Genomic DNA, 12,690 nt, shown 5'->3' with positions numbered 1-12,690 from the left:
ACAGGTCCGCTCGGAGCAAGATTTGTGCAACAGTCAGAGAGAGCCAACCAGTCGATTACTGTTTATTATTATTTATTTTTTTATTTTATAAAATGTTCTTCATTTTCCCATTTTTTTAAATGAATGAAAAAAGTAATTGAAAAAACACGGTCTCCTCTCATATTAGGAGGGCAGGGTGAGTCACCAGAACCAAGGACGGGTGTTTTTGATGAATCTAACATGTCAAAAATGGAGTTTGAAGTTACACTGGGTTTGTATAGGAAGGGGGCGTGTCTGATAAACTGAGTATCAAATATCTAAATACTGAATCAAGCAACTTAAAAACTGTCTGGGGGGGGGGGGGGGAGCTCATTAAAGCCTGAGTAGACTATAAAATGACAAAACAAATAATAAGTGAAATATCCCCTTAAGGAGCTGTGACCACTAATGCACTATGTATTCCTATACACATGAACACATTTGGCACGCGCACACACACACACACACACGCTGGCACACGCGCACACACACACGCGCACACACACAACCACACGCCACACACACACACACACACACACACTTTGGGATAACGTTGCCCTTGCGAGGCAGGATCAATATTGAAAGAGTAAATGAAGCAGAGATTTAATTGCACCTCCTTCCATTTTTCTTCCGACAAACATTGATGCAGCACAATGCCCAACATTATGTAATACATAATATTATAATATTTATTATGTCATCTTCCACTGAATGGGTCTGCGCCTCCTCTATTCTAGTGTCTGTGTTGGATAGCTCCTCCTCTATTCTAGTGTCTGTGTTGGATGGCTCCTCCTCTATTCTAGTGTCTGTGTTGGATAGCTCCTCCTCTATTCTAGTGTCTGTGTTGGATAGCGCCTCCTCTATTCTAGTGTCTGTGTTGGATAGCTCCTCCTCTATTCTAGTGTCTTTGTTGGATAGCTCCTCCTCTATTCTAGTGTCTGTGTTGGATGGCTCCGAACGCCGAAAAAGTGATCAAAAATGTCAACCGAACAACACGCTATTTGTGGAGGATTGATCGCCTAGTCAGTAAGAATACTCTGAAGATTCTTGCAGGGGCCCTCATTCAAGGTCATTATGATTATGCATGCACTTCATGGTATCACAACACCTCCAAGGCCTTAAAAACAAGGCTCCAAACATCCCAAAACAAACTTGTAAGGCTACTTCTTGGCCTCAATCACAGAACCCATCTAACCCCTGCTCATTTTGCTAGGATTGGATGGCTTAGGGTTGAGGACAGAGTACAGCAACTTGCTATGGGCCTGGTCTTCAAGATACACCACAACATTGGGATCCCCCTGTATTTGTCAAAATACTTCAAAAATGTTAATGAAGTCCATGATCATAACACCAGAGGCAGCTCCACTGATCATGTTCAACCCAGATTTGGCTCAACTAAGGGTATGAACTCATTCTCATGCTATTCATCAAAAATGTGGAATGCCCTACCAAAAGGAGTAAAGGAGTGTAAAACCCTACTCACTTTCAAAACTGCCCTAAAGATACACCTTCAGGAGGCTGCAATTCGAAAATGGCCCCTGTCTAAGTCTTAACCTACCCCTCCCTACCCCCCCCCCCCCCTCTTTCATTTTCCTCTTTTGTATATATATATATTATTTTTTTTCTCTCGTCATACCAGTAACCTGAAAGCTGATTGTATGACATTCTGTATAGTAGTGTGTATATCTGCCTGCCTCTTATATTTCATCATGATTTGTGTGCATGGGGTCCTCATCTTAAACAAGCGTAATGCTTAATGAGGGTTTCCAGTTTAGTAGACCTTGTATTGTGAATTTGTACTTCCATGTACTGTTATGTACTGTCATGTACTATTCTCATGTCTTTCTAAATAAACTACATCAATCAATCAATCAATCAATCCTCCTCTATTCTAGTGTCTGTGTTGGATAACTCCTCCTCTATTCTAGTGTCTGTGTTGGATGGCTCCTCCTCTATTCTAGTGTCTGTGTTGGATGGCTCCTCCTCTATTCTAGTGTCTGTGTTGGATGGCTCCTCCTCTATTCTAGTGTCTGTGTTGGATGGCTCCTCCTCTATTCTAGTGTCTGTGTTGGATAGCTCCTCCTCTATTCTAGTGTCTGTGTTGGATAGCTCCTCCTCTATTCTAGTGTCTGTGTTGGATGGCTCCTCCTCTATTCTAGTGTCTGTGTTGGATAGCTCCTCCTCTATTCTAGTGTCTGTGTTGGATGGCTCCTCCTCTATTCTAGTGTCTGTGTTGGATGGCTCCTCCTCTATTCTAGTGTCTGTGTTGGATGGCTCCTCCTCTATTCTAGTGTCTGTGTTGGATAGCTCCTCCTCTATTCTAGTGTCTGTGTTGGATGGCTCCTCCTCTATTCTAGTGTCTGTGTTGGATAGCTCCTCCTCTATTCTAGTGTCTGTGTTGGATGGCTCCTCCTCTATTCTAGTGTCTGTGTTGGATAGCTCCTCCTCTATTCTAGTGTCTGTGTTGGATGGCTCCTCCTCTATTCTAGTGTCTGTGTTGGATAGCTCCTCCTCTATTCTAGTGTCTGTGTTGGATGGCTCCTCCTCTATTCTAGTGTCTGTGTTGGATGGCTCCTCCTCTATTCTAGTGTCTGTGTTGGATGGCTCCTCCTCTATTCTAGTGTCTGTGTTGGATGGCTCCTCCTCTATTCTAGTGTCTGTGTTGGATGGCTCCTCCTCTATTCTAGTGTCTGTGTTGGATGGCTCCTCCTCTATTCTAGTGTCTGTGTTGGATGGCTCCTCCTCTATTCTAGTGTCTGTGTTGGATGGCTCCTCCTCTATTCTAGTGTCTGTGTTGGATGGCTCCTCCTCTATTCTAGTGTCTGTGTTGGATGGCTCCTCCTCTATTCTAGTGTCTGTGTTGGATAGCTCCTCCTCTATTCTAGTGTCTGTGTTGGATGGCTCCTCCTCTATTCTAGTGTCTGTGTTGGATGGCTCCTCCTCTATTCTAGTGTCTGTGTTGGATGGCTCCTCCTCTATTCTAGTGTCTGTGTTGGATGGCTCCTCCTCTATTCTAGTGTCTGTGTTGGATGGCTCCTCCTCTATTCTAGTGTCTGTGTTGGATAGCTCCTCCTCTATTCTAGTGTCTGTGTTGGATGGCTCCTCCTCTATTCTAGTGTCTGTGTTGGATGGCTCCTCCTCTATTCTAGTGTCTGTGTTGGATGGCTCCTCCTCTATTCTAGTGTCTGTGTTGGATGGCTCCTCCTCTATTCTAGTGTCTGTGTTGGATGGCTCCTCCTCTATTCTAGTGTCTGTGTTGGATGGCTCCTCCTCTATTCTAGTGTCTGTGTTGGATAGCTCCTCCTCTATTCTAGTGTCTGTGTTGGATGGCTCCTCCTCTATTCTAGTGTCTGTGTTGGATGGCTCCTCCTCTATTCTAGTGTCTGTGTTGGATGGCTCCTCCTCTATTCTAGTGTCTGTGTTGGATGGCTCCTCCTCTATTCTAGTGTCTGTGTTGGATGGCTCCTCCTCTATTCTAGTGTCTGTGTTGGATGGCTCCTCCTCTATTCTAGTGTCTGTGTTGGATAGCTCCTCCTCTATTCTAGTGTCTGTGTTGGATAGCTCCTCCTCTATTCTAGTGTCTGTGTTGGATAGCTCCTCCTCTATTCTAGTGTCTGTGTTGGATGGCTCCTCCTCTATTCTAGTGTCTGTGTTGGATGGCTCCTCCTCTATTCTAGTGTCTGTGTTGGATGGCTCCTCCTCTATTCTAGTGTCTGTGTTGGATGGCTCCTCCTCTATTCTAGTGTCTGTGTTGGATAGCTCCTCCTCTATTCTAGTGTCTGTGTTGGATAGCTCCTCCTCTATTCTAGTGTCTGTGTTGGATGGCTCCTCCTCTATTCTAGTGTCTGTGTTGGATGGCTCCTCCTCTATTCTAGTGTCTGTGTTGGATGGCTCCTCCTCTATTCTAGTGTCTGTGTTGGATAGCTCCTCCTCTATTCTAGTGTCTGTGTTGGATGGCTCCTCCTCTATTCTAGTGTCTGTGTTGGATAGCTCCTCCTCTATTCTAGTGTCTGTGTTGGATGGCTCCTCCTCTATTCTAGTGTCTGTGTCGGATGGCTCCTCCTCTATTCTAGTGTCTGTGTCGGATAGCTCCTCCTCTATTCTAGTGTCTGTGTCGGATGGCTCCTCCTCTATTCTAGTGTCTGTGTTGGATGGCTCCTCCTCTATTCTAGTGTCTGTGTCGGATAGCTCCTCCTCTATTCTAGTGTCTGTGTCGGATGGCTCCTCCTCTATTCTAGTGTCTGTGTCGGATAGCTCCTCCTCTATTCTAGTGTCTGTGTTGGATGGCTCCTCCTCTATTCTAGTGTCTGTGTTGGATGGCTCCTCCTCTATTCTAGTGTCTGTGTTGGATGGCTCCTCCTCTATTCTAGTGTCTGTGTTGGATGGCTCCTCCTCTATTCTAGTGTCTGTGTTGGATGGCTCCTCCTCTATTCTAGTGTCTGTGTTGGATGGCTCCTCCTCTATTCTAGTGTCTGTGTTGGATGGCTCCTCCTCTATTCTAGTGTCTGTGTTGGATGGCTCCTCCTCTATTCTAGTGTCTGTGTTGGATAGCTCCTCCTCTATTCTAGTGTCTGTGTTGGATAGCTCCTCCTCTATTCTAGTGTCTGTGTTGGATGGCTCCTCCTCTATTCTAGTGTCTGTGTTGGATAGCTCCTCCTCTATTCTAGTGTCTGTGTTGGATGGCTCCTCCTCTATTCTAGTGTCTGTGTTGGATGGCTCCTCCTCTATTCTAGTGTCTGTGTTGGATGGCTCCTCCTCTATTCTAGTGTCTGTGTTGGATGGCTCCTCCTCTATTCTAGTGTCTGTGTTGGATAGCTCCTCCTCTATTCTAGTGTCTGTGTTGGATAGCTCCTCCTCTATTCTAGTGTCTGTGTTGGATAACTCCTCCTCTATTCTAGTGTCTGTGTTGGATAGCTCCTCCTCTATTCTAGTGTCTGTGTTGGATGGCTCCTCCTCTATTCTAGTGTCTGTGTTGGATAGCTCCTCCTCTATTCTAGTGTCTGTGTTGGATAGCTCCTCCTCTATTCTAGTGTCTGTGTCGGATGGCTCCTCCTCTATTCTAGTGTCTGTGTTGGATGGCTCCTCCTCTATTCTAGTGTCTGTGTCGGATAGCTCCTCCTCTATTCTAGTGTCTGTGTTGGATGGCTCCTCCTCTATTCTAGTGTCTGTGTCGGATAGCTCCTCCTCTATTCTAGTGTCTGTGTCGGATGGCTCCTCCTCTATTCTAGTGTCTGTGTTGGATGGCTCCTCCTCTATTCTAGTGTCTGTGTCGGATAGCTCCTCCTCTATTCTAGTGTCTGTGTTGGATGGCTCCTCCTCTATTCTAGTGTCTGTGTTGGATGGCTCCTCCTCTATTCTAGTGTCTGTGTTGGATGGCTCCTCCCCTATTCTAGTGTCTGTGTTGGATAGCTCCTCCTCTATTCTAGTGTCTGTGTTGGATGGCTCCTCCTCTATTCTAGTGTCTGTGTTGGATGGCTCCTCCTCTATTCTAGTGTCTGTGTTGGATGGCTCCTCCTCTATTCTAGTGTCTGTGTTGGATAGCTCCTCCTCTATTCTAGTGTCTTTGTTGGATGGCTCCTCCTCTATTCTAGTGTCTGTGTTGGATAGCTCCTCCTCTATTCTAGTGTCTGTGTTGGATGGCTCCTCCTCTATTCTAGTGTCTGTGTTGGATGGCTCCTCCTCTATTCTAGTGTCTGTGTTGGATGGCTCCTCCTCTATTCTAGTGTCTGTGTTGGATAGCTCCTCCTCTATTCTAGTGTCTGTGTTGGATGGCTCCTCCTCTATTCTAGTGTCTGTGTTGGATGGCTCCTCCTCTATTCTAGTGTCTGTGTTGGATAGCTCCTCCTCTATTCTAGTGTCTGTGTTGGATGGCTCCTCCTCTATTCTAGTGTCTGTGTTGGATGGCTCCTCCTCTATTCTAGTGTCTGTGTTGGATGGCTCCTCCTCTATTCTAGTGTCTGTGTTGGATGGCTCCTCCTCTATTCTAGTGTCTGTGTTGGATAGCTCCTCCTCTATTCTAGTGTCTGTGTTGGATGGCTCCTCCTCTATTCTAGTGTCTGTGTTGGATGGCTCCTCCTCTATTCTAGTGTCTGTGTTGGATGGCTCCTCCTCTATTCTAGTGTCTGTGTTGGATGGCTCCTCCTCTATTCTAGTGTCTGTGTTGGATAGCTCCTCCTCTATTCTAGTGTCTGTGTTGGATGGCTCCTCCTCTATTCTAGTGTCTGTGTTGGATGGCTCCTCCTCTATTCTAGTGTCTGTGTTGGATGGCTCCTCCTCTATTCTAGTGTCTGTGTTGGATGGCTCCTCCTCCTGGCCTTCACACAGTGCCTTTAATTCACAGAATGAACAGAGAGAGAACCAGAGATGACATTTCATGCTGTCATTATTATGGACGTTCAGCTGCTGGGTTTAGGTACATCATGATCATCTCAGTAAACATCAGCCTCCAGGGCATCACTGCTCCTTATACAATGGTCAGTGGTGGAAAAAGTACTCAAATGTTTTACTTAAAGAGGTGGTGCCATGGTTTTGTCTTTCATGTGTCTATGAGGTTGATAGAACTTCATTAAGCCCCCTGGTGGTGTTTTTATGGTGTTTTATGTCTTCTCTGACTATTTTGAGTTTCTTCCTAGAGGCTGAAACCTTGAGGGTCAAACGTGCCAATAGAGAAACAGCGCTTTAATGACGCAGTGGAAATATACCCTCCCCCTCATTATCATAACACAACAGGTGTGGGCATGAGGAGGAGGAGGGACTGGTTCAGGTGGGTGGTGCTAAGGTGGTAGAGGAGGTGCTAAGGTGAGAACCAGGTATACTTAATGAACTGGAGTCGTGTCCACATAAAAACGTAATGTTAACACTTTTTTGAAAAAATCTTCCTCCTAGTATAACCATAATACCTGATGATCATGTTTTAGGGGGGGGGAATCACTGAAAATCACGGCACCCCGTCTTTAAATAAAAGTATCAATACTGCAATGTAAAAGTACTCTGTTACAAGTAAAAATCTGTGATTCAAAATTGACTTGAGTGAAAAGTATTGGTGTGTGTGTGTGTGTGTGTGTGTGTGTGTGTGTGTGTGTGTGTGTGCGTGTGCGTGCGTGTGTGCGTGTGTGTTGCAGATGGGTCAGGTGAATCCAGTGGTCAGGCTGTATGTGGTCAGCCTGGACGGCAGCTCTCTGACCACTGAACTGCCCCCTCCTGACAGCTTTGAGAAAAGGTAAGGAACCGCCTAACTGTCAAAGTGTGAACCATGTGAACTCAACACTCACACAATGCTTCTTTGGCCTGTAATCATAGGAGAACCTTTTTTTGGTGCTATATAGCACCTATCTTTAACCCATTTAGGCCGGGAAAGAATCTGCGTAATTTTTAGATTTATTTGGCTATTCAAAAATAGAGCACAGAGTGCCGTGCTATGAGCTTGTAGATCTGCTATTTTTTTAATGTGTAAAAATGTGTGCAAAATCAAATCTATGAATATTATCTTTTAAGCAAACATGTGTAACTTTGCTTCTGTGGGATTCTAAAAATGTCTTCTAAATCCTAACAGTTTTCAAAAAAAATGTATGTTGCTATAATCAGTGGTGTTCCAACTTTATCATGTCAAGGACCCCCAAAATGATATGTTTTTGGTCACGGACCCCCATCTAAAAATATTTTGTTCCAGGGACCCCCCAGAAGCAAAGATTTGAGTTAAAAATGTTTGCTTTAAACATATATATTAAAAAAAAATGCATATATTTTCGTGATTTTTCAAAAATAGCAGATCTATAAGCTCATTGCACGGCACTTGGTGCCGCGCAAGGAGCTTTGTCTGTCTGCTATTTTTTAATAGCCAAAGTATAAAAGGTTAAAGTGGTTAAAATGATTGTGATGCTATATTAACACATTTAGCTGGGGACCCCCTGGAACCCCCCAAGGACTCCTGGGGGTCCCCGGACCCACTTTGAGAACCAATGCTATAAGCACCTATCTTTAAAAGGAGCTGATCTTTCCCTGTAAATCCCAGGAAGACCTGAGGCCGAAATGCCTTCTAAATCAGTAGCTCTCACACTTTCAAGATTTTAAAAGAACGTACAAAAAAATAGCAGATGTACAAGCTTGCAGCACGGCTTGTACATCTGAAGCCAACGCTAAACATCTAAAATGACACAGATGCTGCTAACTAAATCCGTTTAACCCTTTAAGCCCGAGGGAACGAATCTTTGTGTCATTTTTAGATTCGGTGCCGCGCTATGAGCTTGTAGATCTGCGTTTTTTTTTTTTTTTTTTGAAAACGTGTGCAAATCTTTTAATATATATAGGCCTATACAGTGGTGAGCTGTGGATTTTTGAACTATGGGGGCTATATTTTATGACGTCACGTGCACACGCACGCGCGCGGGCACGTGCGTGCGCACTGGCACGCATGTGCACATAACCACTCAGCTCAGTGCTAGTTGAAATACTGTATTCAACATGTGATTATTAATGTATTTATATTTCTTATTATTTTGTTGCATTGTTAATTTGTTGTTTTTATTTTTGTTTAAATTAATTAATTATTTTATTTTCCTTTTAGTTTTATATAAAAGCCCTTTACAAAGATTCACCCACACATAAGTACTTAAAATAATCAGTCAACTTGTCTTTACTTGAATTACTTTTTTTTAAAGACTTACATTGCTTTCAAAACAGTGGTTTTTAAAACAAGTAAAAAATAAAAAAAAATACCCTTTTGCTACTCACCAAAACAAAGACGGTTTTGTGGAGTTGAAAGCCTACTTTACTAAATGGGAACACTGTGAGCCCCCACCTCACGTCTAAAATAAACTTTTTGGCCAGAAAAGAAAATATTTCACCAGAATTAAAACCTGTTTTTGATTACTCCACAGTGCCCTCTACAGATCTGGTCAATGGAATGTTCCTATTGACCAGATTCTTCCTTCCGGTGAAATATTTTCATTTCTGGCCAAAAGGTGTATTTTAGACGTGAGGTGGGGGCTCAGAGTGTTCCCACTTAGTAGAATAGGCTTTCAACTTTTAAATTTGACTACAGACGAGAGGCTGCGCTACCGCGGTGCGAGGGGAAAGAATGGAAAGTACCATAACGTTAAGGATAACTCCTTCTAACGCCATGGACCAGAGCTAGACAGGGATAACTTTGCAGCCAGGTTGAGGCCATTGTTTAAGGTGTTAAAGACGGCTCGCCACTAACGGTGCGTTGTTGTGCTAATGATTGACGGCTCGCGGGCGGCTGACGGTGTGTGCTCGCGCGTGCATGTGGAGCTCGTGCATGTGGAGCCCCCATAGTGTCAGAAGAACTAAGGGGTCGCCGACCCTCCTAGCACCCCTTCAGCTCACCCCTGGGTCTATATGTATATATATATGTTTTAAAGCGGAATTGTTTTACTCCGATCTATGCTTCTGGGGGTCCCTGGGACAACATATTCTGAGATGGGGGTCCAAAATGACACAGATGCTGCTGACTGTCGGTCAGTATGTCATCTGAACCCGTTTAATGACCTCAGCTGTTTTCCCTCCGTAGTGAGTACTATGTCACCATGGTGACGTGGGTGACCAATCAGAGGGCAGCTGTGCGTTGGGTCAACAGAGCTCAGAACATGTCCATCCTGACGGTGTGTGACATCACCAGAGGAGACTGCGTCAAGGTCGGGTTGGGTTGGTTTGATTTATTCGCACTATAACGGTGTTGATTTCGTCGACTAAAACTATGACGAAAAATGTTAGTCGACTACCTTTTTTCACTGACGAAAACGACATAAAAGCTAAGCAATGATGGCTAAAACTAAGACTAAATATATTGACAATTTCGTCAACAAATAAAAACTAGACTCAAATGTTAGTGAGGGATCTAGTGGAGAAGAGATCGGGTGTTGCGCTCGGGTATTGTGCTCTGACAATAGCAGATCTACAAGCTCACAACGTGTCGCGCTGCGACGCGTTGTGAGCTTGTAGATCCTCTATTTTCAGCATACAACCAAGTGTAAAATCAGCCATTACGACGTCATCAAGGCACCGCCAACATACATTTTAGCCGACAAAATCAACTGTAGATTTAGTCGACTATAATCTTATGATATTTAGTCGACTAAAACTAGACTAACAGTAAAACATTTCAGATGACAAAAATATGACTAAAACTAAATCAAAATTTGCTGTCAAAATCAACACTGCACTATAAAAACAAGAAACAAATGACACAGAGACATAATTTATACCAGCTTGCGGCAAGCTAAACCCCTCACTAGGCTAGTAATAAAAACCTGCAGTTTTAAATGACATATGCAACTCCTTTTAACACTGTTTCAGAGACATAGCTAATTTAGCCACGGGTGGGCCTGGGTGGGCCGCGACACACTCACATAGAAAGCTGGCCCACCCAATCGATAGAAAAAATGTTTGGAAATTTAATTTGTAAAATTCTTTATAATTACTTTTCTGATAATAGATCGGTAAAATCTGGCAAAAATATGAATTAAATAACATAACCCTAACCCTAAAACCAAAATAAAGCGGGTAAAAAAACGGGAAAAAAAGTAACAAAATCCGGACGAAAAAAACGTAGCCAGTGCGCATGCATGCGTGCCCACCCGCTCCGCCTAGGCCCAGCCTATACCAGCGTTCTGGCTACGCCACGGGTGAAAATGGCCGTTCTCAGATTCCCAAGCGGTCGCTCTGCTGTACCTCCTTTCCTGATCCACTGCATGTCAAACTGTCTGGGGGTCCCTGAAGTTTAAAAGGTTGAGAAACTAAAATAAACACTGGGACCCCAATCTACCACCAATCTGATGGACCAGTAAGGGTCCATTTGGTTCCATTTGTTACACTCTCAGAGTTACAGACCTGTAAGGGTCCGTTGGGTCTTGTGGTGGTCCCTGGTGGTCCCTTGTGGTCCCTGGACGCCACGTTGAGAATCAGTGATTTGCCTGATGACCTTTACTGTTTACTCAATCATACTGTTTATTAAAATGCACGTTTTCATTTCATTTCAGAAACATGTGATGACTTCAGAGAAGTGGCTCGATCGGCAGGTGAGACACAATCATGACTTTTTAAGTGCAACCACTTAAAGGACGACTTCACACATTTTCAACCTATATCTTCCAACCTTAATTGAAGCCCGGCCCCAGCCAGCTTGTTTGTATGCGGTGGCAGTGGCTGAGGAGGTAGAGCGGCCACTTGAGGAACCGGAAGGTTCGCAGTTAAAACAAATATTCATTGGACTCGACTTGGACTTCAACGCCAATGACTCGCGACTTGACTTGAGCCCTCTCTTGACTTGAGCCCTCTCTTGACTTGAGCCCTCTCTTGACTTGAGCCCTCTCTTGACTTGAGCCTTCTCTTGACTTGAGCCCTCTCTTGACTTGAGCCCTCTCTTGACTTGAGCCTCTCTTGACTTGAGCCCTCTCTTGACTTGAGCCTTCTCTTGACTTGAGCCCTCTCTTGACTTGAGCCCTCTCTTGACTTGAGCCCTCTCTTGACTTGAGCCTCTCTTGACTTGAGCCCTCTCTTGACTTGAGCCTTCTCTTGACTTGAGACGTCCAAGTCACTTGAACACTTCCAACAAGCTTAGGACTTGTTTGGGACTCGAAACAAAAGGTTTAGGATGTGGTCTTGCCTTGGGACTCGAGAGCAAAGACTTGAGACTTACTTGTAGTTTGCAAAACAGTGACTTTTGTCCCATCTCTGTCAAGTACTAACATAGTACATGGGTAACAACTCATGTTACCTTTATAAATAATTTCCTACTGTGCACCTGGTGGTGAGGTGAAGTACTACAATTAAACACTGTTGATTTCCTGTGGTTTTGTGTGTGTTTTTAGAATGAAGAGCCTGTTTTCTCCAAGGATGGATCAACGTTCTTCATCACCATGCCTCTGAAACATGGTGGAAGTGGAGCGTTCAGACACATCACTATGATATCCCATCAGGTAACAGACACATCACAGCAGTTAGTTAGGCTTTTGATTTTTTTATAGATCTGAGGACCCACATGGGAACCCTGTGGCTCCCAATGTTTTTAAGTAAAGTAAGGTATACATGATTAGAACATGCTTAAACATTCGACAATTAAGGTCTAATGTTTCTACAATTTCTACAATGTACTACAAAACCTGCATATCCAGTCATTTTGGGGCATAAACAAGCAGTTGGAGGATAACATTAAGTCTGATTATGATGTGCCGTGCATATTCACAAAATGTATGCTTTACATTATTTAAGGCCATTTTTCAAATATTTTTTTGGACAATATAGCCACTTTTACATGGAGGTGCCCAGATGTCCGCTAGTGCCCACCTATCCTGTATCCATCAGTAGTGTGGTTTGCAGGCGAGGTGACAGAGAGGTTCAGGACGGTTCACATCCGTGCCGTCCTGCCACGCTGTTGACCTTTGATTCTGTTTCATGTTTCCCCCCTGCAGTCCAAAGGTCAGGAGGTCAACCTTCGGCACCTGACCTCGGGAAGCTGGGAGGTCTGTGAGATCTTAGCCTACGATCACAACTCCAACCGTGTGTGAGTGTCACCGTCAGTGGTGGAAAAAGTACTCAAATGTTTTACTTAAGTAAAAGTATCAATACTGCAATGTAGAAGTAAAAGTCCGGAATTCAAAATGTACTTGAGTAAAAATACAAAAGTATTGGTATCAAAATATACTTGAAGTACCA

At 44.0% G+C, this 12,690-nt stretch overlaps 1 protein-coding gene across 1 annotated transcript in view; it reads left to right on the top strand.

Moving 5' to 3' along the window:
• Nucleotides 1-12,690, top strand: part of LOC308105817 (inactive dipeptidyl peptidase 10-like) — a gene marked incomplete at both ends in the record, with an annotated part of 142,989 nt that overhangs the window by 112,584 nt on the left and 17,715 nt on the right. The window contains 5 exons of the mRNA XM_080456742.1: nt 7,140-7,237; nt 9,548-9,671; nt 11,016-11,054; nt 11,847-11,954; nt 12,447-12,538. Of these exons, the coding sequence (XP_080312868.1) occupies nt 7,140-7,237; nt 9,548-9,671; nt 11,016-11,054; nt 11,847-11,954; nt 12,447-12,538 (461 nt within the window). The remainder of the gene's footprint in view (nt 1-7,139; nt 7,238-9,547; nt 9,672-11,015; nt 11,055-11,846; nt 11,955-12,446; nt 12,539-12,690) is intronic.

The sequence above is a fragment of the Gymnoscopelus braueri genome (genome assembly GCF_963280865.1).
Source record: "Gymnoscopelus braueri genome assembly, chromosome: 18".
NCBI classification, from domain to species: Eukaryota; Metazoa; Chordata; class Actinopteri; order Myctophiformes; family Myctophidae; genus Gymnoscopelus; species Gymnoscopelus braueri.
Note: the sequence above shows the minus strand (reverse complement) of the source record. Positions and strands in the feature narration are given on the sequence as shown.